This window comes from Xenopus tropicalis, chromosome 9, assembly GCF_000004195.4.
Source record: "Xenopus tropicalis strain Nigerian chromosome 9, UCB_Xtro_10.0, whole genome shotgun sequence".
Taxonomy (NCBI): Eukaryota; Metazoa; Chordata; class Amphibia; order Anura; family Pipidae; genus Xenopus; species Xenopus tropicalis.
This window is the reverse complement of record NC_030685.2, coordinates 58,950,684-58,974,750: the sequence shown is the minus strand read 5'-3', so window position 1 is coordinate 58,974,750 and position 24,067 is coordinate 58,950,684. Positions and strand designations below refer to the sequence as shown.

General features: G+C 41.1%; 1 protein-coding gene across 1 annotated transcript; it reads right to left on the bottom strand.

Moving 5' to 3' along the window:
• Positions 1-1,651: 1,651 nt before the first annotated feature.
• Positions 1,652-11,019, bottom strand: LOC100498610 (uncharacterized methyltransferase-like C25B8.10). Its single transcript, XM_031892869.1, is given in 7 exon segments — positions 1,652-2,662; positions 3,395-3,532; positions 4,569-4,669; positions 6,248-6,461; positions 7,195-7,355; positions 9,567-9,677; positions 10,931-11,019. Coding segments are annotated over 6 exon segments (813 nt in total). The 5' UTR covers positions 10,931-11,019; the 3' UTR covers positions 1,652-2,574.
• Between the last annotated feature and the right edge of the window lie 13,048 nt (positions 11,020-24,067).

Sequence of the window (24,067 nt, the reverse complement as noted above, 5' to 3'; positions counted from 1 at the left end):
TATATTATTATATATTTAGACAGGCATGGGGTGACGGCACACACAGGATTTTCACAAGGAGTCACGAAGATGTGAAATAATATTCAGTTCCTCACAGGAACTTACGTCATGGATACCACACCACAGTGAGAGACCAACAATTTAAGCCCAAAAAGGGCGGCAATGTTGTTGCTAGGCAACCCAAACAAGCAAAGAGAAAGGCTAAAGTGAAATGAAGCACAAATAGAAATCTTAATCATTTATATAGCTGATAAATGGCACTTCTTACACAGTGTGCCAGTAGAAGAATAAAATAAAATGAAGGTGTTGCTGGGCATTTAGTTGCACTGACCCCCAAGAGTAGCATAGACCCATATCCACAGCTCATGGCGCCCATACAGGTAAGAATGGCCGCGCTGTGCCCTATTATACGCTCTCAGTCTGATCAGCACATTTATCTGATACCTGATATAAACAAATTGCTGTATAATTTCATTAAAACTCAATAAAAAAACCAATACGACAACTATGAAACTGGAGAACTTGAGTACTAGAGCACCTAGTACTGTTCATGCTGCTTTTGAATGTCCTTAAAGGAGAAAGAAAGGCAAAGTTTTACCCCGGGCTGGTGCCTCTGTCAGGAGAGAACAGCACCAGCCTAGGGTAACTGCAGCGGAGCGCTCCCTCCTTCCTGGCTCTCTGAGCGCGCATATGCAGTAAAGTGAAAAGCCGAACTTTAACAGAAAAGTCGGCTTTTCACTCTACTGCGCATGCGACCGCTGGCATTTTCGGAAAGGGAAGGAGGAAGCGCTGCACTCCAGGTACCCCGGGCTGGTGCTGTTTTCTCCGTACAGGGGCACCAGCCCGGGGTACGATGTAAGCGATTAAAGTCACTTGGGGGTGCCTAACATTTTGGCACCCCAAGTGACTTTGCCTTTCCTTCTCCTTTAATAAGGACTATGCAGCTCCAACCATTTCAGTGGTCCTTCATGGTTCTGTAGGAACACTACTAATGCAGTCACCCACAGGGGTATGTTCTAATAAAAAAGGTATTGGACCCTTGTATCTCATTATCTTAAATAAAGTTGGCAATACTAATCTGGTTTGTCCTACATTAGAAGAAAGGAAAAAGTGAACGATGGATGGATTTATACAACAAAATCCCATTTCTGTCTAAAAAAAAAAGTTTTTTGCAAATAAAACATGAAACCCAAATTCTTTTTTTAATTAAAACATTCATACCTGTTATAAATGTATTTAAAAATTTGAGCTGTCAATCATATATTGTCATATATTGTCTGTCTCGCATCTTTGGCTCAGGCAATTACTTAAATTTTCCATTTAGCACTTCTTAGTCGATGTCATTGCATTTATGTATCCTGTACATGGCCATCTGGTGCCAGATTGTGGAGTGGAAACAAGATTTTGGGTTGATACAAAGCTTGCCTTAATAACAGTGTTTACAAAATGGCAGCTGCCTGCTTGCTGTGATTGTGTACTTGCAAGACTGAGGGAAACAATATTTATATTATTTATGTAGTGTACATAAAAGTTATTTTGCTCAATAATTTGATAAAAAATGTATTTGAAATTATTTCTTAATGTCCACTTTAAAAAAAAATGTTCCTCATGTATACCATATAACTGACCCTCATAAATGCACCAACACTTGTTTATTGGCAAATGCAGTTTATAAGGGTAGGTAAATGTGGTGCCATTTATCTGTACAGAAACAACTGAACATTATTTAGAGCCACCTTTAAAACTTCATTTTGCGATATCGGTCGCCTTGTGAATCCACCATACACGTACAGAATATAATGCGAAACCTCGTTTTGTGCGATAATATGGGTTCGTGTATGGTCAACTTTTAAACTTTTTTTCATTTTAAATATTCAAATAAACTTATTTCCATGAATATGGCATTTACTAAAAAGTCTGAACTGGAAAAGTACATGCGGCAAAAAGTCACCAAAAAGTTTTCAAATTGTCACACCGAAACCATTCCTTTTTCCATTTCTCAAACAAAAAAACAGCTTCAAAAATCCAAAAACCTTTAAAGTTTCGAAGCAAAGAAGGATCCTCCAGGGAATGGACATCTTCTATCTACATGATCTTGGCAAGTTTCAGCTGGTGAATTGTCGGATTCTGATTTTTAGCCATTTTGTCGCATAGTAAATATTAGCGCTAAAAAGTCGGAAAAAAGAAATCCTATGGCTACTAAATGGCTCCTAAACCTTGCTTAATACTTTGCTACCCAGTCTAACCAAGCTCTGATTCAGTACACAGTGGAGTCATTTTGCATCTGTCCCTATTCAGTTACAGTATTCACAAATATATCAACTGTTGGATAAAGTTTTTTGTCTACATTTTTACAAATTTGAACAAAATAACCGTAAGAATGAAATTTGCCTTTAGATTTTTCTATGGAATTACTGATCTTATATGATCTCAGGTTTTAATGTTTTTGTAAACAAAACACTGAAATACACATGGTACAGAACGGAGAGGCTGAAAATAACTTTTCTAAAATATTGTTAATAATTACAGTAGTTATAGTCTTCTAATGGTGCAGGTTTGACAGTTGAAGGCAGTTTAAGGCTTGGAGGCAAGAATACAGAAATAATGTACATGAAATTCTAGAGAATCGTCACAAGCTGATTCACCCAAAATATCTAAAAACCTGCAAAAAAAAAATATGAAATTGGAGTCACAATACAATTAATAGAAACTCGACGCTATATACAAAGACACGGATAAGACAAGAGTTTGCTATGTGCTGTATATTTGTGTATTTTAATCCAGTTGTACCATAGTGGAAAGGAGCTTCTCTTACAAGGTAGGGCAATGTATGTGCTACTGCAGAGCTAATAATGTTTTAACTGCAATATAATTTTGCCTTCCTTTGACTTCATTATATTTCTCCAATTTTTCTGCTGTTTCACAAACTTTTACATGAAGTGAAACACCCCAAGTTTGCTCATCGCTAAAAATATCAGTGTGTGCTTCATAAATGCTCCTTGTTCTTATGTCTATTGTGAATCTTATACTCCTTTGTAAAGTGACATGTAACAACATGCATTCTTCCATACATGCTTTGCAATGCCTAGGGGTCCATTATAAAAGGTTTTGGTTTATGCACAGGTTGTAGGTCAGGGAAAGTGAGCATAGCACATTCTTGGCCTGATAGCATGATAGAAAAAAATCTGGCGGGTGATAAATGAAATTTAATGTATGTGCTGGCAATAATTGGATCTTCAGATCAGAGATTTATGATTGCATAACAATGTTTTTGTTTCATTTAAAAAAAGAAATAAATTTCCAGAAGAAGAGAACCAGGTTGCTTATTGTTTTCTGGTTTGGGTTATTTGCTGTTTTCAGTATTGTGCAACATTTGCACCTTTGGTCTACGTACCTTTTCTTTAAATCTTGTAGAAATGCAGTGGCCTTATCTTTGTCTTGCTCTAGGAACTCATAGTACAAGCAAATTGTCTGAAGGAAACTCAGTATTTTGGGGACAGTTAATAGAAATACTTCACAGATGCTGCTAATCCTGGGAAAAAAGGGATCACGCAGTCTTGAGAATACTTGTGACCTGTCTAGCTTCTTTAACACATAAATGGACTGCATTTATCATACTGCAAATCAATACCTGCAAACAGCTAATGTGCATGTGCTTCTGTAAAATAATGTTTTTTTATTAGCTGTGATGGCATAGTTATATAGTATATATATATATAAAAGTAAGAGGGTTGTTTCAACTGTAGAGACTTCCAATGTCTTCCAAAGTAATCATTGAAGTTTGACTCAAACAGAGGATCTAAGTCTTTTTCCCTCAGCAACATGAGCAGTACCCATAATCACCCTTTGCTGTCCCTGTGCCATTGGTCTCTGATATATTGTTTTTTATTTTTTTACTATTGTTTACTTCTTTGAGAATTGAGTTGTTAATTGGCAGCGGTTTTTGAACAACTATGGTATTTTAGTTCTATGAGGTTGGTTTAACATCTGAAAGACCAATTAGGTTTTTTTTTAATGATTTCTTGTATGTTACGATGTGAATATGTAAATACAACTTTTTCTGTGTATAATCAGGCAAGTTAAAATGAAAACAGAATTTTGATATCCCTTTGCCATCTCCATGACCCAATATTTTGAGGCTACAGTCTCCAAAAATCCTAACCTAACTGTCTAAGGAGTGCTTTAGGCAGTCACATTGCCATACATTTTAATAAAGAAGAACAAGAGCAACTTCAGCTGCTCTGTAGTAACTGCCTCCTAGAGGTTTGGGAGCAATGTGGCATACTAGGGATAAGTTATGTGAAAACATTGGTGTAACAACCACTCATTCAAACAATCCACAATGGGCCAGATTCAGTTTGAAGAAAAACTTATTCCCTAAAATTCAGTTCCAGACTTGCCTATAGACATAAATTGAATTTTCATGTGATAAACCATGAGGAAGTTTTCTCATGAATTTAAATTTGGTGTGATATCTGGCATAGGAAATATAGATATCAAATGGTAAGCATATACACTCTATAATAACAACAAATACTATTTAACTTTATATTTAATTTACAGCTTACCTCTGCTTATCAGCAAATGGTATGGCTCTGAATAATTCTGGATACATAGCCTTCATTTCACCAACAACTTTCCTATTAAATTCCCAAATAGTTTCACAAGCCTGTATCATGATAATTTAAATTAAAAAAAATATGGGTTAGCAATGAAAATATATAGATATGTATATATGTTTATTTCACTAATTATAGTTATATACGTATATTATCTTTATTTGGCACAACATTCTTAGGTTCTCAGCACATTCTGTTAGTTTGAGATAAGTTTGATAAGACGTTATCTATTTGTTATGTATACTAAAGAAACATTGAAACCTTAAACGAACCCAGTAGGATTGTTTTGCCCCCATGTTGATTTATGCAGCTTAGTTACAATAAATACAAGTCACTGTTTTATTATTAGTCTTTCTCTTATTTTGCAGCTGAACAGTAAGAAAGAAAGTGGTTTTGCTTTAATTTTATATTATTCTTAGTTTCTTTTCCAAAATGAGAAAGTGTCACAGAAACCTATAGCAACCAACTAGAATTTTCTGGTCACTTGTGTGAAAGCAAACATCTGTTACTATGGGTTACTAGACATGGTGCAGACTTGTATTACATTACCATTGTATTTTCATACGATACAGCCTTGCATAGAGCAGGGCTGCTCAACTGGTGGTGCCCAAAACAAATCTCTTTGCTGACATTTTCTCAGATTCTTAGGGGAAGATTTATGATTGTTCAAAGCTACGGGCTCATGCAGGGTTTGGGGGTAAAAATACAACGTTAGTTGGGGTTTTTCCTGACCGAGTTCTCTTAAATAATAAAAAGTTTGTCAGTTTTCAGGTGCCAAACTTTTTATTATTTAAAAAAGCCTGAAAAAAACGCAACCAACAAGGTATTTTTGCCCGAAATCCTGCTTTGAGTTCCTTAAAGGAAAACTATACCCCCAGATAGTTTATGTCATATTAAGTGGCCTATTAAAGAATCTTACCAAACCAGAATATATATATATCAGTAAATATTAACCTTATACATCTCCCTTGAGCCACCATTTAGTGATGGGCTGTGTGCTTCTTCAGAGATCACCTGACCAGAAATAATGCAGCTCTTACTAACAGGAAGGTGTAAGAGTAAAAGAACTTTGTCTATTACTTGGCAAATGTGAGCTAACATGTATGTGTGCCCTTGGCATGTTTGTGTGCACCGCGTGTCATATAATCCCAGGGGGCAGGCCTTAGTCCTTAAAATGGTAATTTTCTATTTAGGATTACCCAATGATACATAATGCTACAAAAGTATATTTTTTTTATTAAAAATGGCTTATTTATATGAAGCAACTATTTTATGCAATATATTTTTATAGAGACCTACATTATTCGGGCATGTAGGTTTCCTTTATGAGACAATATAACGTGCCCCTTGGATTCAAATGGAAAATTATTTAAATCTAAATTATTTAGCTTTAAATTCCTTTGCTTCTCATTTTATAGTAGCTGTTTATAACCAAGCCAGTGACAGCCAGAGGGGCGTGCCCCTGCTTCAGTGTTAGTTTACAAATCTCTTAAAGCCACTGCATTTCAATGAATGTATTGGAAGGTTGCTTAGAATTCAGTTGTATTTTATTGTGCGAAAACAGTTTTTGACTGGACATCCCTATTAACATTAACTTATTTAACCAAAATGATTTTCTCCTTTCTCACCTCATTAAAAACAGAAGTTAGTTCCTCTGACTTTTCCTAATACTGAATCTCAAATTCCAATGAAAAAGAATGTAAGGCCAAACAGCCTCCATGTTTAAGAACTCGAGCTGCTTCCTGTATAAATTTCTCTGGATTGAACCAATGGGCAGCAAGGCCCGCATTAATCAGATCCACTGAAGCATCTTCCAGTGGGAGCTCTTCGGCTTGGGCAATCCTGCAGAGAAGTGTTTCATGATTATATGCTGGCACAAGAATATATTTTGGAATGTAAGGAACAACATTGGTTGAGAGGAAATGATGTAAAGACTTTGAGCTACTTTTTATACTTGGATTCAAAACACCTCTATATAATGTATATATTAAATATATTAAATGGAATGCATAATACCAGGTGACAAAACATGCCCAGAGTGAGAGAGAGATAGGTCTCCCATTCCCATAGGTGCTTGCACCTGCTGAACTGTACGGTGAAACAAGGGAGAGCATTGAGCTAAAAGGGGTAGTGTTGATGGGACTGCCAAGAGTGTGGAGGTGCAGTAGATGCCTTGGGAATCTATTGCGTAGCTCTTTGCCAAATATACTCAGTTTAGTGTCATCTTAAATATAGAAGTTCCAACACATTTTGATCTTGTATCAATCATGCCTTTTGGGATGTAATGAACATAACACTTATAGTAATCTGCAGTTATAATATTTACATGTATATTAGACAACAACAGCCATACTTATGTAGCCCAGAAGCTTATTCACTTATTTAATTGCACCAGTGCAAATACCAGTTGGAAACACTTAGCAATTAGTTTTGTTTATGCACTGCAAGTTAAAAGATTAAAGTAATGATATGATTGGTTGATATGGGTAACTGCACTGGGCACTTTCTAAAAAAAAAACTGTTAATGGCTTTAAGTATGAATGAAAATGATAAGAAAGATATGAAAATTACTCACTGGTAATAGATGTTGTTGTGTGAAGTACATTTTCTGGCCACATTTAACTGGGATTCACTTACATCTATTCCAATCACCTTCTCGAAATATGGAGCCAGAGTCTGAGTGGACCTCCCTGTCCCACAGCCAACATCAACTGCCAACTGAAATGGCTTCTCATTCTATAAAGAATAAAGCAAACGTATTCATTAATCATCAGCAGTTACAATAACAAACAAATTTTATTTCATGGCTGTCTATCTGATCACCATTTAAAGAAACTGGTTTCTGTTACTACATTTCAAGATGAGTTATACTTACCCTGTTTCCCCGAAAATAGGACATCCTCCAAAAGTAAGGCACCCCCCCGATTTTTCACCCCCCTCAGAAAATAAGGCACCCCCCAAAAATAAGACACCCACCCAAACAATGGAATAAATGTGTACTGTATTCTTCTTCATGGAAAAATAAGACATCCCCTGAAAATAAGACCTAGTGCATATTTTGGAGCTTAAAAAAATATAAGACAGTGTCTTATTTTCGGGGAAACACGGTACCATTTGAAGGGCTCATTAAAGACTCACAATTGTTTTTTTTTTTTAAAGTATTTACAAATGCATGCTGAGTTCAAAACACGTTTTTTTTTAGACAGCTATGTGGGTTTTTGTCAGTTCCAAGCATAACCCTTTATTCTACCAATTTACCGTATATACTCGAGTATAAGCCGAGTTTTTCAGCACTAAAAATGTGCTGAAAAAGTAACCCTCGGCTTATACTCGAGTATATGTGTCATGCATACCTGCAGCGCGCACTCAGACTCTGACTCTGGAGCTCGTTGGTCCCACCTCCCCCGAGAACGGAAGCGATTCCGTGTGAACCTGCACTTGCGTGCACTCTGACTCTGGCGCTCGTTGAACACGCACAAGTGGAGGGAGGGAGGTAGGTGTGCACGCAAGTGGAGGGAGGGAGGTATGAACGGACACAGAGGGAGGTATGTATGCACGCACGCAAGTGGAAGGAGGGAGGTATGAACGGACACAAGCAGAGGAAGGGAGGGTGGGTGCGCACAACGAGCGCGTTACATCTGCACATCCATCTGCACAACGAGCCAGATTAAGTAATTGGTACGATAACTTGTTATTTACAAAAATTAAATTTGTATTAAGTCCAAGAGTTATTTTGCCCTTGTAACTACTATTGTAGTACTATGGTGGGACTTGTACACTGGGGTCCAAGTACTTGATAATTAGTATGGTAGCTTCCTTAGCGTTCCCAAACTTGATTTTGTCTGCTGCTGTAGCATTTTTCTTTCCCTAAAGTTATCTATTTATTTGATTATTGAAACTTAGCTGTAGCGGTTGCATTTCCCACCCTAGGCTTATACTCAAGTCAATAAGTTTTTCCAGTTTTCTTAGGTAAAATTAGGTACCTCGGCTTATATTCGGATCGGCTTATGCTCGAGTATATACGGTATGAACGCATGTGAAGTGCAAGAAAATGCAGCATGTTGCGTCTAAAAAAATGCGGTGAAATGCGAATGCAGTAAAAAGCAACTCTGAATGCTTGTGAGTACAACCAGGCAGAGTATAATGAAATTAATAAGCAAATGCATTTAGGTGCGCCCAAACATGTCTAAAATGTGCATTGAATGCATAAAAACACTTGTGAGTATAAGCCCTTCCTTCTAATCAGCTAGGTGCTAAATGGGCACAGAATCACACCTATTAAAATGTATGTGTTCTATACTTTGTGCCAGAGTGGCATTTGCCAGCTGCTGTGCTCTTAAGTGCCACTGAGCCATGCACTAGCAGGCATGGCTTTTCATGTGAAAGCTCTTAACAAGGCATCTATTGTATCCTTCTTAAATATACAGATATTTGTATTATTCTGCTGGCACAGTCCTCAGACCAAAAACATTTTTCAGGGAAATAGGTTGAAGGTGTCCATTGCAGGTAGACATTGACCACTGGCTCTGCATTTTGTTGATGTGCAGCATGATGGCCCCCACAAACCTTTGTGCCTCCAGTGCGTGGTGCAATTGTCTGCATCTGACTGTGACTGGCACATTGCCACCACTATGTAAGGACAGCACATGACTAAAATGTGGGCATTTCTCACCTGCATGTAATGAGTTCTTGCCTTGTGCTGGATGTGCCAAAAAAAACAAAAACAAAACATGACCAATGCAGCTCACTTTACACTGGACTTCTGCTTGTCATAATTTCATGAATTTTGAGTGAATTTTGCACCCGTTAGTGCTAGGATGTCTATAATTTAACATAATGTACGTTTTGGGCCTAAAAAGTGTTGGAAACATATGGAGCAATATTAATGACGATGGTTAACTTTAAAAATGAGGATATTCAATATCTCTTTCTTCCTTAATCACTTACCTTTTTTTCCAAATATGACAAAACCAAATTCTTAATTTTTGGAGAATCTTCAATCATGCCAGCTTGATAAGCTTCAGAGAATTCCTTCTTATGAAATATATCTGCAGCCATCTACAAAAGGTTAACTATATTAAAACCAGAGATACAATGTTGACTTAATCCAGGGAAATTATTAACAAGGGGCAGTCATTTGTAAATATAACTACCAGTAACAGCAGTTTCTGTTTGTCCCTTTCTTATTCTGTGCCCTGGTGGTTCTGACTTTTGAAACAATTTAGTGAAGCAACTGGTTAACAGAAGTGTGAAGAAGCAGGTAACTTTAAACCACTGATTATTTGTAATGACTGTATATTTTGCTTAGAATTACATTTTCTTTTATTATGCAAAATTTTGGGGTTTACATATCTTTCAATTTAGGATTAAATGGCTCCCCCACACTCCAGGTAAAGTATGGCACCAGATGCTTGGGAAATTGGGTTTTACAGATAAGGGATTTTCCATAATTTGAATATCCATACATTAAGTCTATTAAAATATTATTGAACATTATTTAAACCCAATAGGATTATTATGCCTCTAATAAGGATTAATTATATATTAGATAGGCTTAAGTACAAGGCACTGTTTTATTATTACAGAGAAAAGGGTAATCATTTTTAAAAATGTAAATTACTTAATTAAAATAGAGTCTATGGATTATAACCTTCCTTTAATTTGGAGATTTTTGGATAGTGGGTTTCCAGATAATGATTTCATAATTGTGGGACCTGGGGTGGTTCCATGAAGCTTAGTTAAGATCAAGGACACGGTACTGTTTTATTGTTACAGAAAAAATGAAACATGTTTTAAAAATTGAATTATTATTCGCTTAAAATAGACTTATGGTAGATGGCTTTCCCTTAATTTATAACTCACAGGATAACAGGGTTCTAACAAGGGATCCCATATGTATATAGAATAAATGTGCAACTGATCTGACCAAAAATGCTTCAGACATAGAAAAAGTACTGATCAATGCACATTAACGTTTTTCTGTAAAGTGTAAGAATCTTAAAATAATCATATTTATAATATAATTACAAATATCTACATAGGAATAAATTATAAAAACAGAAAACTCTCTATATCATTCAGTAATAAGACCTTTATCTGAAAAAAACCCAGGTCCCAAACATTATGGATAATATGCACTATATAAGAAACAGTTGAAATGACACACACTAATATAAAACACATTGAAATAAAAAGTAACAACTAATTTAACAACTTCATTTGTATCTGTCCCTCAAAGAGATATAAGAAATAATTGTCCCACTACATAAAAAGATAGAAAGCACTACTCCGTGGCTCAAACAGCCTCATACCTCTCCTTTTTGATCCCGTGCCTGGTCTGTGTATCCTTCTAAAATTGAATCAGCACTGAACAGCACTCTGACTTATGTAGGTTTCTATTCGGGGTACAAGGTCCCACCTCTTCTGGGAGTGTCTTCTTCTGTCCTCACCTGGGTCCCATGCATCAAATTTGCCCCACAGGATTGTATTTGTGTCTCTTTTACTGAGTCAGACTCATATTGTTTGACCTTGGCTACAAGGTGTCACAACTGGTAGAACTGCTTTGACCTTCTAGAATCATCCTCTCTTCTCATGAAATCTTGATTATGACTACCAATAAAGCAAAGAATAACTACAGTACAGGTATTGGACCCATTATCCAGAATGCTTGGGACCTGTGTTTTTCCGGGTAAGGGATCTTTCCGTAATTTGGATCTCCATACCTTAAGTCTACTAAATGATTATTTAAACATTAAATAAACCCAATAGGAGTGTTTTGCTACCAATAAGAATTAATTGTATCTTAGTTGGGATCAAATACAAGGTACTGTTTTATTATTACAGAGTAAAAGGAAATCATTTTTAAAAATTAGAATTACAGGTATAGGACCCATTATCCAGAATGCTTGGAACCAAGGGTATTCTGGATAAGAGGTCTTTCCGTAATTTGGATCTCCATACCTTCTATTAAGTCTATTAAGTCTACTAAAAAATCAATAAACCATTAATCAAACCCAATAGGACTGTTTTGCCTCCAATAAGGATTAATTATATCTAAGTTGGGATCAAGTACAAGGTAATGTTTTATTATTACAGAGAAAAGGGAAATCAATCTTAAAAATCTGAATTATTGAATTAAAATGGAGTCTATGGAAGACAGGCTTTCCGTATTTCGGAGCTTTCTGGATAATGGGTTTCCTGGTAAGGTAACTAACTATTATAGTACAAAAGATTATGTATTTTGTTTTGTAACGAAAATATTTCTGATTCAAACTTACAATTTTATAAATACTGATTGATACAGGAGGTAAAGCTCTGCGCTTAATAGAGTTTATAATCTAAAAAGAGGGAATAGGAATAACAAGGCGCGGGGATGGAAAATAAGGGAGCAGGGAAATGAAGGATGTGGCATTGAGTATTGCAGATGCCTGTAGCATGTAGTGTATAGTGAAGGCTAAATATATCAGGCTAGATAAGAATAAACATTTCTGATCCCTCCGATATGCCATTCCACTGGGTTGAATGTAAATCGCCGGTGGGATGGCAAATGCGGCACCACAATTTCCCGAGATTGCGGAAGTTGCCTTGAGAGGAAACTTGAAATTGCGGTGCCGCATATTCCATCCCACCGGCGATTTACATTCAAGCCAGTGGAATGGCATATCGGGGAGATAAGTCGCCCGCAACAAGGGAGATTTGTCGCGCTCAACTAATCTCCCCGTCTTCCACAGCCATAAAAAGGATGAAAATCTCCCCATAGGTTGAGGCATTGTGCTACATTCCTTGAAAAGCAGCAGCGTTCCAATGAGATGTATTTATTTTGTTTATGTATTACTTAATACATAAAGAATAAAAGTCTAATGCCCTCTTCACATCTTCCAAGAATAATGCGGCAGATACTAGTGGTGAATTATGGAAAGCCTGCCTCCCATAGACTCCATTTTAATCAAATATTTAAGATTTTTAAAATTTCCTTTTTCATTGTTATAATAAAACAGTACCTGTACTTGATCCCAACTAAGATATATTTAATCCTTATAGTATGCAAAACAATCCTATTGGGTTAAATGTTTAATTGATTTTTTAACAGACTTAAGGTATGGAGGTCCAAATTACGGAAAGACCCCTTATCTGGAATACCATTGGTCCTGAGCATTCTGGATAACGAATCCCAGGGCCGCCATCAGGGGGGCACAGGGGGGACAGTTGTCCCGGGCCCGGGCATTTAAAAGGGGCCCGGCCGGGCTCTGTTACTGTTATAGCTGGTGTCCGCTGTGATGTCCCGAGCTCTCCGCTACATGTGCGCTTTTATAAGCTTGCGCCCTGTGCGTACTGACGTCACACGCACGGGGCGCAACCCTATAAAAGCGCACATGTAGCGGAGAGTTCGGGACATCACAGCGGACACCAGCGATAACAGTAACAGAGCTTGGCTGGGCCCCCTTTAAATGCCCGGGCCCAGGACAACTGACTGAGTTGATGCAGGGAAGTAGGAGCCGAAGGATGCTGGCGGCGGCGGGGGGAGAGGACTGGAGGATTCTTGGGGGGGCCCTGGGGGAAGGTGGAGGATTCTTGGGGGGGCCCTGGGGGAAGGTGGAGGATTCTTGGGGGGGGTCCTGGGGGAAGGTGGAGGATGCTTGGGGAGGGCCCTGGGGGAAGGTGGAGGATGCTTGGGGAGGGCCCTAGGTGAAGGTGGAGGATTCTTGGGGGGCCCTGGGGGAAGGTGGAGGATGCTTGGGGAGGGCCCTGGGGGAAGGTGGAGGATACTTGGGGGGGCCCTGGGGGAAGGTGGAGGATACTTGGGGAAAGGCCCTGGGGGAGGGGGGAAGGTGAAGGATGCTTGGGGGGGCCCTGGGGGAAGGAGGAGGGTGCTTGGGGGGGGGAGCTGGAGGATGCTTGGGGGGCCCTGGAAGAAGCAGGAGGATGCTGGGGGGAGCTGAAGAATGTTTGGGGGGCCCTGGAAGAAGCAGGAGGATGCTGGGTGGGGGCAACGGGAAGAAGCAGTAAGGAAGCAGCAGAGAGCAGGCTATTGTATGGGGACACTGGGGGAGGACCACCAATGTTTTAGGGGGCCCTGGGCTGGCTAGCAATGTTTTAGTGGGTCCCTGCCCTGGCACCAATGCAAAATGTAAACCTTGGCCACAAATGTTTTAGGGGGGCCCTGGCTACCAATGTTTTAGGGGGCCCTCGCTACCAATGCCTGTGTGTCCCTTGTATTGATGGGAGGGGCCATTGGGGGCATGGGAGGGTGGGGCCCAGAAAATTTTGTTGTGAGGGGCCCCGTGATTTCTGATGGCGGCCCTGACGAGTCCTATACCTGTATGTGCCATTGGGTACTCCAAAATAGAAAACTGCCATCTAAAGTACTAGAGACCGCCCTCTGGGACAGTATTTAGGTAGGGTGTGGAAAATGTAATACAAAAGGAAGAAAAAGAACTTACATGAAATATAATGTATATTAAATGCCAGGGCCTATTTGATTCTCAGTCCAGACATGCTTTGATCTTACTTTTGGAGGAATTAAGATTTATTTCCGCTAAGGAAATTTAGTAATAGTTATTGAATGAAATATGTGGAAAAAAATACAAATTCCTGTGCTTTTCTACACCTATCTCTTTTCACACAAATAGTAAATGTTTGCCAGCATTCTTTAGCATGGAAGTTCCCTTATATCCCTTGGACTTTTTTTACTTGGTTTTGTTTTCATACATTCTGAGGAGCTGCTTGTTTATTACACAGGGAGCATATGGTAGGCAGATTATGGCACATAGGCAGCATAGGGCAGGGAGGGTATGGCACACACATGCAGGGTAGGGCAGACAGAGCATGGCACACACAGACAGGGTAGGGCAGGCAGAGTATGGCACACACAGGCAGCATAGGTCAGGCAGAGTATGGCACACACAGACAGGGTAGGGTAGGCAGAGTATGGCACACACAGGCAGCATAGGACAGGCCGAGTATGGCACACACAGGCAGCATAGGTCAGGCAGAGTATGGCACACACAGACAGGGTAGGGCAGGCAGAGTTTGGCACACACAGGCAGCATAGGACAGGCAGAGTGCTGCCTGTGTGTGCCATACTCTGCCTGACCTATGCTGCCTGTGTGTTCCATACTCTGCCTGCCCTATGTTTCCTGTGGGAGGTGAACCTGGCAGGGGTTTGTTCTTGGGTTTTTTTTGGAAATAGCAATTAAATGGTCCCTAAGGTGTGTAATTATGTGCTGGGGGTTGCTGTACTATCCACTGGGGAGGAGGAGGAGGCATATGGATTTAAGGGTATATCTTAATATGACATAATATAATTCTTTCACATATGAGTGGCGGTTGATATCCCCACAGTAAGGACCAAGCATTTGAGTTTTTGCTGCACTACCACCATTGTGAAAAAATGGGTGTGGTTTAAGTGGGTGTAGTTTAAAAGGGGGAGTGGTCAAAACTGGCTTCCATTAGCGGCCCTCCACCATGTTTGCTAGAGAAATTCCGGCCCTCGGCACCGCAGAAGTTGGACAGCACTGATATCGATTACATACTGAGACCAACATGAAATATGTTTCTTAATAACATGTTTAGTATGGTTCCCTGGTATCTCCATCTCAGTGATTTTCTTAGGACAAATATAGACCTAGACTTCTTTCCAACACTATTCTCACTCTTAAAAAAGGAGTCTAGACTAGGATCTTTCTTAGTCTCCTGAATCTTCCTATGTTCGTGCCAAAATGTCTTTTAGGGCCCGATTCACTAAAGTGCGAATTAACGTGCGCTATTTTTAGCGCGCGCTAAAAATTTTACCGCTTCTTAATTTTGGCGACTTTTTGCACGATTCACTATTAGTACACTTGCGTTATTTTACGCGAGGTATTTCATGCGATATTCTTGTCGCGATAAATAACCTGCGCGGTATTTTCCATTTTGCGCATGCACTAATTGTCGCGACATTACGCGCGCGACAATCAGCAGCATAAAAATGGCGACATTTTGCCCTGGGAGAGCACAGAGTGCTAGAGAGGTGCTGTATAAATGTTTATTTGCAAAAAAAAACCCCAAAAACCAATAAAAATATAAGTAAGAAAAAAAAAGAAGTGCTAGAGATAATAAAATGGGGGGGGGGGCATTTAACAATATTTAGCCAAATACTTAGGGGTCCGTTTGCTACAGTGGCTTAAATTAAGTGGGAGATTTTAGACACAGAATAAATGGCAAATATGTTATGGGCACTTTATTAAACAGGAACAAATATAATATTGCAATTATTCTGGCAACAAAACATTGGATTGGCAGTTATCACACTCGCCAGAAAATACGCTACGTACTAATTAATGCAAGTTTTACTATTCAGCAAAATGGGCTAAAGACAAAATTGTTGCCAGAATATTTGCAAATATTTAAACCATATAGCATATTGATGCTGTTACTGATAAATGTAAGAGTGTAGGGGAAACTACATGAAAGTATAGGAAAAAGGAAGGAAAAATAATTAGACATTACTCAGTTCAAAAATCGAAAAATCAAACAACTTTTATTTTTACACTAAAATTCTTAAAATTTTTTTTTTAAAATCTGAAAAACTTCTGCCCATAAATAAGTCAACTTTCTGCTCCACTCTGGCCAACTGGGCCTTCATGGAGGCAAGGTCCTCTTGTATGGACCGATGAGTGAGGTCCAAGCTGGATGGTGATGTCTGGGTCCCCACTTCTTCGGTCGGAGGACTTGCCTCAACCCAGTCTTCGGCCAGGGGAGCAAAACTTGGCTCGGGTGCCTCAGGGGCCTCTTGGGCCTCAGGGGCCTGTTGGTCGGCCTCGGGTGGCTCGGGGGCCTGTTGGTCGGGCTCTGGGGCCTGTTGGTCGGCCTTGGGTGCCTCAGGGGCCTGTTGGGCCTCAGGGGCCTGTTGGGCCTGGAGAGCCTCTGCAGCCTGGTGTGCCTGGGGTTGGGCCTCTGGATGAGGCGCTACATCCAGCTGAAGGTCTGTGAGATAGTATTGCAAGATGTTAGTTAAATATATTATACATATATATATACATTCATACACAAAGGGCCACCATCATAAATAACGGGGCCCCTCACAACAACATTTTTTGGGCCCCCCTCCTCCCACGCCCCCAATGGCCCGTCCCCCTGTGAACCCTCACATCAATACAAAGGACACACAGACATTGTTAGCCAGGGCCCCCTAAAAGAGCTGTGAAGTTGTGGAATTCCCTCCCCGAATCAGTTGTGCTGGCTGATACATTATATAACTTTAAGAAGGGGCTGGATGGATTCTTAGCAAGTGAGGGAATACAGGGTTATGGGAGATAGCTCTTAGTACAAGTGAGGGAATACAGGGGTAGGGGAGATAGCTCTCAGTACAAGTGAGGGAACACAGGGTTATGGGAGATAGCTCTCAGTACAAGTGAGGGAATACAGGGGTATGGGAGATAGCTCTCAGTACAAGTGAGGGAATACAGGGGTATGGGAGATAGCTCTCAGTACAAGTGAGGGAATACAGGGGTATGGGAGATAGCTCTCAGTACAAGTGAGGGAATACAGGGTTATGGGAGATAGCTCTTAGTACAAGTTGATCCAGGGACTGGTCCGATTGCCATCTTGGAGTCAGGAAGGAATTTTTTCCCCTCTGAGGCAAATTAGAGAGGCTTCAGATGGGGTTTTTGCCTTCCTCTGGATAAACTAGTAGTTAGGCAGGTTATATATATAGGTATTATGGTTGAACGTGATGGACGTATGTCTTTTTTCAACCCAACTTACTATGTTACTATGTAATAATTTGCCTGGGTGCAGTATAAAGTAAGCAAGGACTTGATCCAAATAAAAATGTTTTGTTTTTTTTTTGCATCTAAGACCTGAGTGTGCAGCATATTCTTTCTAGTTTTGTACATATAGATATATATAGAATATACATTTCTTCAATTTTTAAAAGTTCAATAATTACCTTCCGCTATTTCAGCTATTAATTCTGGACTCCTGCGCTTCATATCCGACCATATCCGCTGGAGAGTCCTGAGGTCCATTTGGAGGGCATAGCGGTGTTGTAACCTCCGCATCAGCCTGCGGAGGATTGCCCTCTTTCTCTCGTGGACCCCTACCATCCCCAGCGGCTGCCTATCATAGGATGAGCGCTGGAGATAGCGGCAGATGTAGCGCCTCTCCACCAGTCGTAGCTCCGATACCCCAGGCATGTTCACTCTCTCAATCACAGCAGGCTCTGAAACAAAATGGCCGCAAGTCGCGCCTATCACGAGATTACAAATGGCGAATAGTCGCCAAAATATAACGTGTAGTGTATTTGTCGCGACAAAACGCGCAATATAATAAAGCGATTAAATATTTACTGCTATGGGGGGCGGAGCCGCATGCCGAGCTAGTAAGCAGCGTGGTGAGGTTGCTCCGCTGAAAGTCATCCTGAAACTACAACTTCGGACCCCGAGATCCACACCAAACTATCTCAGGGTGTTACCCCTAAACTCCTGGTGCCTCGAAGCCGAAAAGATGGGGAAACATACGCAGAAGACACGCTCAGACGCCGCTGCAAAACTAGAGCAGTATGCGCACACTATAATCCAAGATGGCGCCCGCAGCGCTCCTCCATCTCCCGACCGGCAGACGCAAGTGGAACAGGAGCCAAGTAACCCAAATGCCCTTACACCTAATGCACAGGACATCCTAAAGGCAATTGCAAATTGTCAAGCTACACTTACCGCCACGCTGACCACCAAGATAGAGGAGGTGAAGGTGGAGCTATCATTACTAAAACACAATGTCCAGAACATACGTGAAAGAACAGGTGCAATCGAGGGGCGGGTAAGCATCCTAGAGAATAGGACAACTCCACTTCCAAATGAACTCGCTCAGATACACAAAGCACTAAAGCAGGCCACTGAGCGCATGGAAGACATGGAGAACCGACAGAGGCGCTCCAATGTCAGAGTGGTGGGACTCCCCGAGAGGAGCGAGGGCCAAAACCCCGAGCAGTTTGCAGAGCAATGGTTCAAAGAAATGTTGGGAATGGACATATTTTTGCAGCAGTTTGTCGCTGAGAGGGCCCATCGGGTCCCTACAAGAGCCCCACCTCCAGGAGCACCTCCAAGGCCTTTTTTTATCAAGCTCCTAAACTACCGTGATCGGGACATCGCACTTCAGGCGGCGAGAAAGAAAGGAGACATACAATACCAAGGCACCCGAGTATCCTTGTACCCGGACTATTCTGCAGCACTCCAGCATCAACGTGGTACCTTCTATGGAGTCAAGAGGCGCCTATGAGACCTGGGAATCAACTACAGTATGAATTTTCCTGCCAAGTTGAGAGTCATGGATGGAGGCAGAGTCCACATCTTTGAACAACCTGCCGGGGCGGAACACTGGATCGAATCCCGCGCATCATCACCACAGCGCAACCCACAGCGACCCAGTCCAGTGCACTCTCCAAGGCAACAGGACACTTAGCAGCAATTCGATATGGTGCCGTAAGTAACCAGGCAGCTGGGCCGCCTAACTCTAAGAGCCCAGAAGCCACACATAAGACGCTGCTGGGGATACCGACAGCCTGCATTACTTTTTTGCCAGTACAATAGGTACCGCAACCACCGTACAGCAGGTGGAAAACGGGTACACTGAAGGGCCACGGCACTTAAAGTATACTCCACAAGGGGGCCCAAGCGAGGGAAACAGCGGAGTAGACCCTCAATTACCTTAATAGTTTGTATTTCACTTTGCCAGTTGAAAGCAACTGCAGAGAAACCAGTTCTTTAAAAGTTAAGTTGACACAGTTCACAGCCTGGTTGACTATCTGGCTATAGCTCCAGGCTCCTACTCCATGAAACCAGTTAAGGGATTAATGTATCTCCAGATGTTTTTTGGGGGGATACCGGGAGGGGGGACAGTTGGGGAGGGAATTGTACTCTCTCTTTCTTTGTTATTTCTTATTTATAAGACTGTATTCTATGTTGGTAGATGGGCGTCCACACTATGTATTTCTACAGTAAATGCGCCAGTCTGTGGGTTAGTAACTGTATGTAAAAGATGTGTACCATGGCAGGGCCGAATATCAAGCTAATCTCCTGGAACGTCAGGGGTATGAACGATAAAATCAAAAGGCCAGTAATATTAGATAACCTTAAAAGGCTGAAGGCTGACATAATATTACTCCAAGAAACGCATCTAGTGGGTCAAAGGGTAAGGGCTCTGAACAAGCGTTGGTTAAACCCCACATTCCACGCTGAATATTCCACATTCTCAAGGGGAGTGGCTATACTCTTTAGGAAAACAATTGCGTCCCAAGTAGACAGATATGGAAGGTTCATAATCCTAAAAGTCACGATAACCATGAAAACAATCATATTAGTTAACATATACTCTCCCCCACCTGGTGATTTAACTACACTGCAGACCATCCTAGAGAAAGTGGCAGAGCTGGGAGATTATCCCACCTTCTGGCTAGGTGACTTTAATGCAGTCCCTGACCCTGCAAAAGATAGATTAAAACCACTCATGGGAGAAACAAGTGCATTTGGTGATTGGTTGAGAGCCACAAACTTAACCGATATTTGGAGATGGCTGCACCCAACGCTACAGCAGTACTCATGTTATACAGTAACAACCTCTGCTCTTTCCCATATAGACCTGGCACTAGCCTCCCCGTCCGCCCTGCAGATGGTGGCTAGCACATCCTATGCCCCAAGAATATGCTCAGACCATGCTCCTCTTCAATTAGAATTGCGGCTGAGTGAAGGGAAAGGGCCAAGGCAGTGGAGACTACCTCCAAAATGGATCACACATTATTTTGTCCAAGGCGCCTTTAAATCCCAAATAAGAGAATTCTGGGAGATAAACGCAGAAACAGCCCCCCACGAAGTGGTATGGGACGCAAGCAAGGCCTACGCAAGGGGTGCATACATCTCACTAATTAAAGAGGCCAGACGCCAACAAGACTCCGAACTAGAAACTCTACGGGAAACTCAAGGGGAAGCCGAAAAGGCATATGTTAACGACCCGTCCGATACAAAAGGGGCAACCCTTGAGATTACCCAGCGAGACGTTAACTTAGCGTATATACATAAACACACTCAATGGGAACTCACAAGGGCTGCCTCCTGGTATGAAAAAGGTGACAAATGTGGTAAATTGCTAGCCATTCTTGCTAGGGAGCCTACGCAAATGACATCCATCCCAAGATTACTTACCCCTAACGGCCAAGAAGTGCTCACACAAGACCGAATCCAAGCTGAATTTGTTAGCTTCTACACTACCCTTTATCAGTCCAAAATAAACGACACACCCGAGACCCTAACCCAGTACCTAAGCGAAATACCAATCCCACAACTAAGTCACAGGGACGCTGAAGCCCTAAATAGAGAAATTACCCCAGATGAGGTCGCGGAGGCCATAGACAGTTTCCCCAATGGGAAGTCCCCCGGTCCTGACAGACTTCCCATTGAGTGGTACAAAGCAAACACAGAAATAGTAATACCACAACTATGTAATATGTTCAATAAAATCACGCAGGGAGCCCGTCTACCAGAGAGTGCCAAACTAGCCACTATTTCCCTAATCCTAAAGCAAGGGAAACCCCCGGAAAGCTGCGGATCTTATAGGCCAATCTCATTTTTAAATTCTGATATCAAAATACTGGCCAAAGTTTTAGCTAACAGGCTCAAGCAGGTCATAGAACTCCTAATACACCCTGACCAAACTGGCTTTATGCCAGGTAGGGCCACAGATGTTAACATCAGGCGCCTGTATACCAATATCTGGGCCAAACACGACAATATAGGGGAAAGAGTAGTGGTGGCTCTAGACACCGAAAAAGCGTTCAATACCATGGAGTGGCCGTATCTCTGGGCCCTACTTGCAAGATATGGGCTGGGACCTCAGTTTACCTCATGGGTAAAAGCCCTATATGACTCACCAGCTGCCAGGATCCTAATTAACGGGGAACTATCACAGACATTCCCCCTGGCACGGGGAACTAGGCAGGGATGCCCACTCTCGCCATTCCTGTTTGCACTGGCCATAGAGCCCCTGGCCATCAGAATACGCAACAATCCAGACATACAAGGTCTTAAACTGCGGAGAATAGAGGAGAAGATCCACTGCACGGCCCCCAACTTCAATGGGTCACCTCTTTCACTTACTTAGGCATAGTGATACACAGAGACTTAGCACAATTTGTAGAGCTGAACCTAACTCCTGTCCTGAAGTCCCTCAGATCCAAACTACACCTGGCCACATCAACATTCTAAAAATGGTCTGGTTACCAAAATTTCTGTATATATTCCACAACGCGCCAACTCTGCCTACAAAGAAATGGTTCAGGGAAATTGATGCATGTGTAAGAGAGTTTATTTGGGTGGGGGAACGACCAAGAATCAGTTTCCCAATGCTTCAGTCCCCGGATAAGAAAGGAGGCTTAGCCCTACCTAATTTTCAACTATACTTTTATGCAAGCCAACTGGTATATGCAAGGTGGTGGCTAAACCCAGATCCCAACAACCAAGCCACAGTATTAGAAGCTGCGGTAATCTCCTCATTTGAGGCGCTGGCTAACCAACTCTACAGAGGACTACCACCACTCTACCCCTAACTCCCCCAATGAAGACTGTTACTCAGGTCTTTGCCAGTATGGTAGGACTATTCCACCAAAAAGCAGGTAGCTGGTCTAAATAGACACCACTGTGGGGCAATAATGCCCTAGCACAATTCAAGTTCTTCCCAGATGCCAACCTCTGGGCCGCTGTAGGGGTAAAACACTTAAGTGATGTGGTTGAACAAAGAGCACTTAAGCAATTTGCCCAATTAAAACAGGAATTCGATTTGCAAAGTTATATGGTATTCAGGTACCTCCAGCTGAAACATGCATACCAGGTCCAATTTCTTAGGGAACCCCCTAACATAACGGAGAGTACTTTGGAACGGTATCTACATAGACCTGACCTCTCCAAACCACTCAGCTGGTTCTATGCTATACTTCTACAAAATAACTTTGATTCAGTAAACCACATTAAACTGAAATGGGCCCAGGACCTACATCAGCTAGATAGGGAAACCTGGGAAGACATACTTGAGCAAATTCCTGAAATAAATATAGCCACAAGGGACCGCTATATTCATGTTAAATTTCTTAACAGAGTCTATTTAACTCCCCACAGGCTGGCGCAAATGTACCAGGGTTACCCAGATGTGTGTGTGAAATGCAATCTAGCTCAGGGTAACTATTTACATGTGTTCTGGGACTGCCCTAAAATCCAACGTTTCTGAACTGAAATACTTACCTACCTCAGCTCTACACTGGAACTACCGAACATTCGGACAGCCACATTCTGCCTATTAGGCCACACTGAAGGCCTCACCATACCCCCCGGAGACAGACTATGTTTGCAACAACTTTTGCACTACGCCAGAAAAGCCATACTACTCACCTTGGAAGGCCACTGAGCCACCTACACTCAGATTCTGGACCAAGCTAGTAGACGATATACTGCCACGGCAAAAACTCACCTACCTTGCTCGAGGGTGTCCAACCAAGTTTGAGAAAGTCTGGAGCCGCTGGCTGGCGGACCCACGAACGCACAATATAGCAGACCAGAATGGCTAGCTTAAGGTATAAAAAGCTCTAACAATTAAACTGTATCTAACCTGCATAAATTGTGACCGAGTAATTATGGGCGCCCACCACAACCTTTATCTATCTTCTCTTTCTTTTCCTATTCTATCTCAAATTTTATTTTTGTGTAATGTTGTAAAAACCAATAAAGAAAAACTTACAAAAAAAAATATTTACTGCTATAGTACTGTATAATATTGCGACTAAATACTTGCCGCTATTGTACTGTATATTTTGGCGACTAAATATTTACCACTATTCTCCTGTATATTTTGGCGACTAAATTTTTACCACTATTGTACTGTATATTAGTAGCGAAATTCCATACATGCCAAGACTTTAGTGAATTTGAGTAAAAAGACACATACTTGAATAAATAAGACTGTAAGTCCATATTTTATTGCCAAAAACTCATTTACTGTACTTTTCTATAATTTTTCGCCTGCCTGTAGTAGGTGTTAATTTTAAGTAAAATTGAGTAAAAAGACACATACTTGAATAAATAACACTGTAAGTCCATATTTTATTGCCAAAAACTCATTTACTGTACTTTTCTATAATTTTTCGCCTGCCTGTAGTAGGTGTTAATTTTAAGTAAAATTCAGTAAAAAGACACATACTTGAATAAATAACACTGTAAGTCCATATTTTATTGCCAAAAACTCATTTACTGTACTTTTCTATAATTTTTCGCCTGCCTGTAGTAGGTGTTAATTTTAAGTAAAATTGAGTAAAAAGACACATACTTGAATAAATAACACTGTAAGTCCATATTTTATTGCCAAAAACTCATTTACTGTACTTTTCTATAATTTTTCACCTGCCTGTAGTAGGAGTTAATTTTCGCATAGCC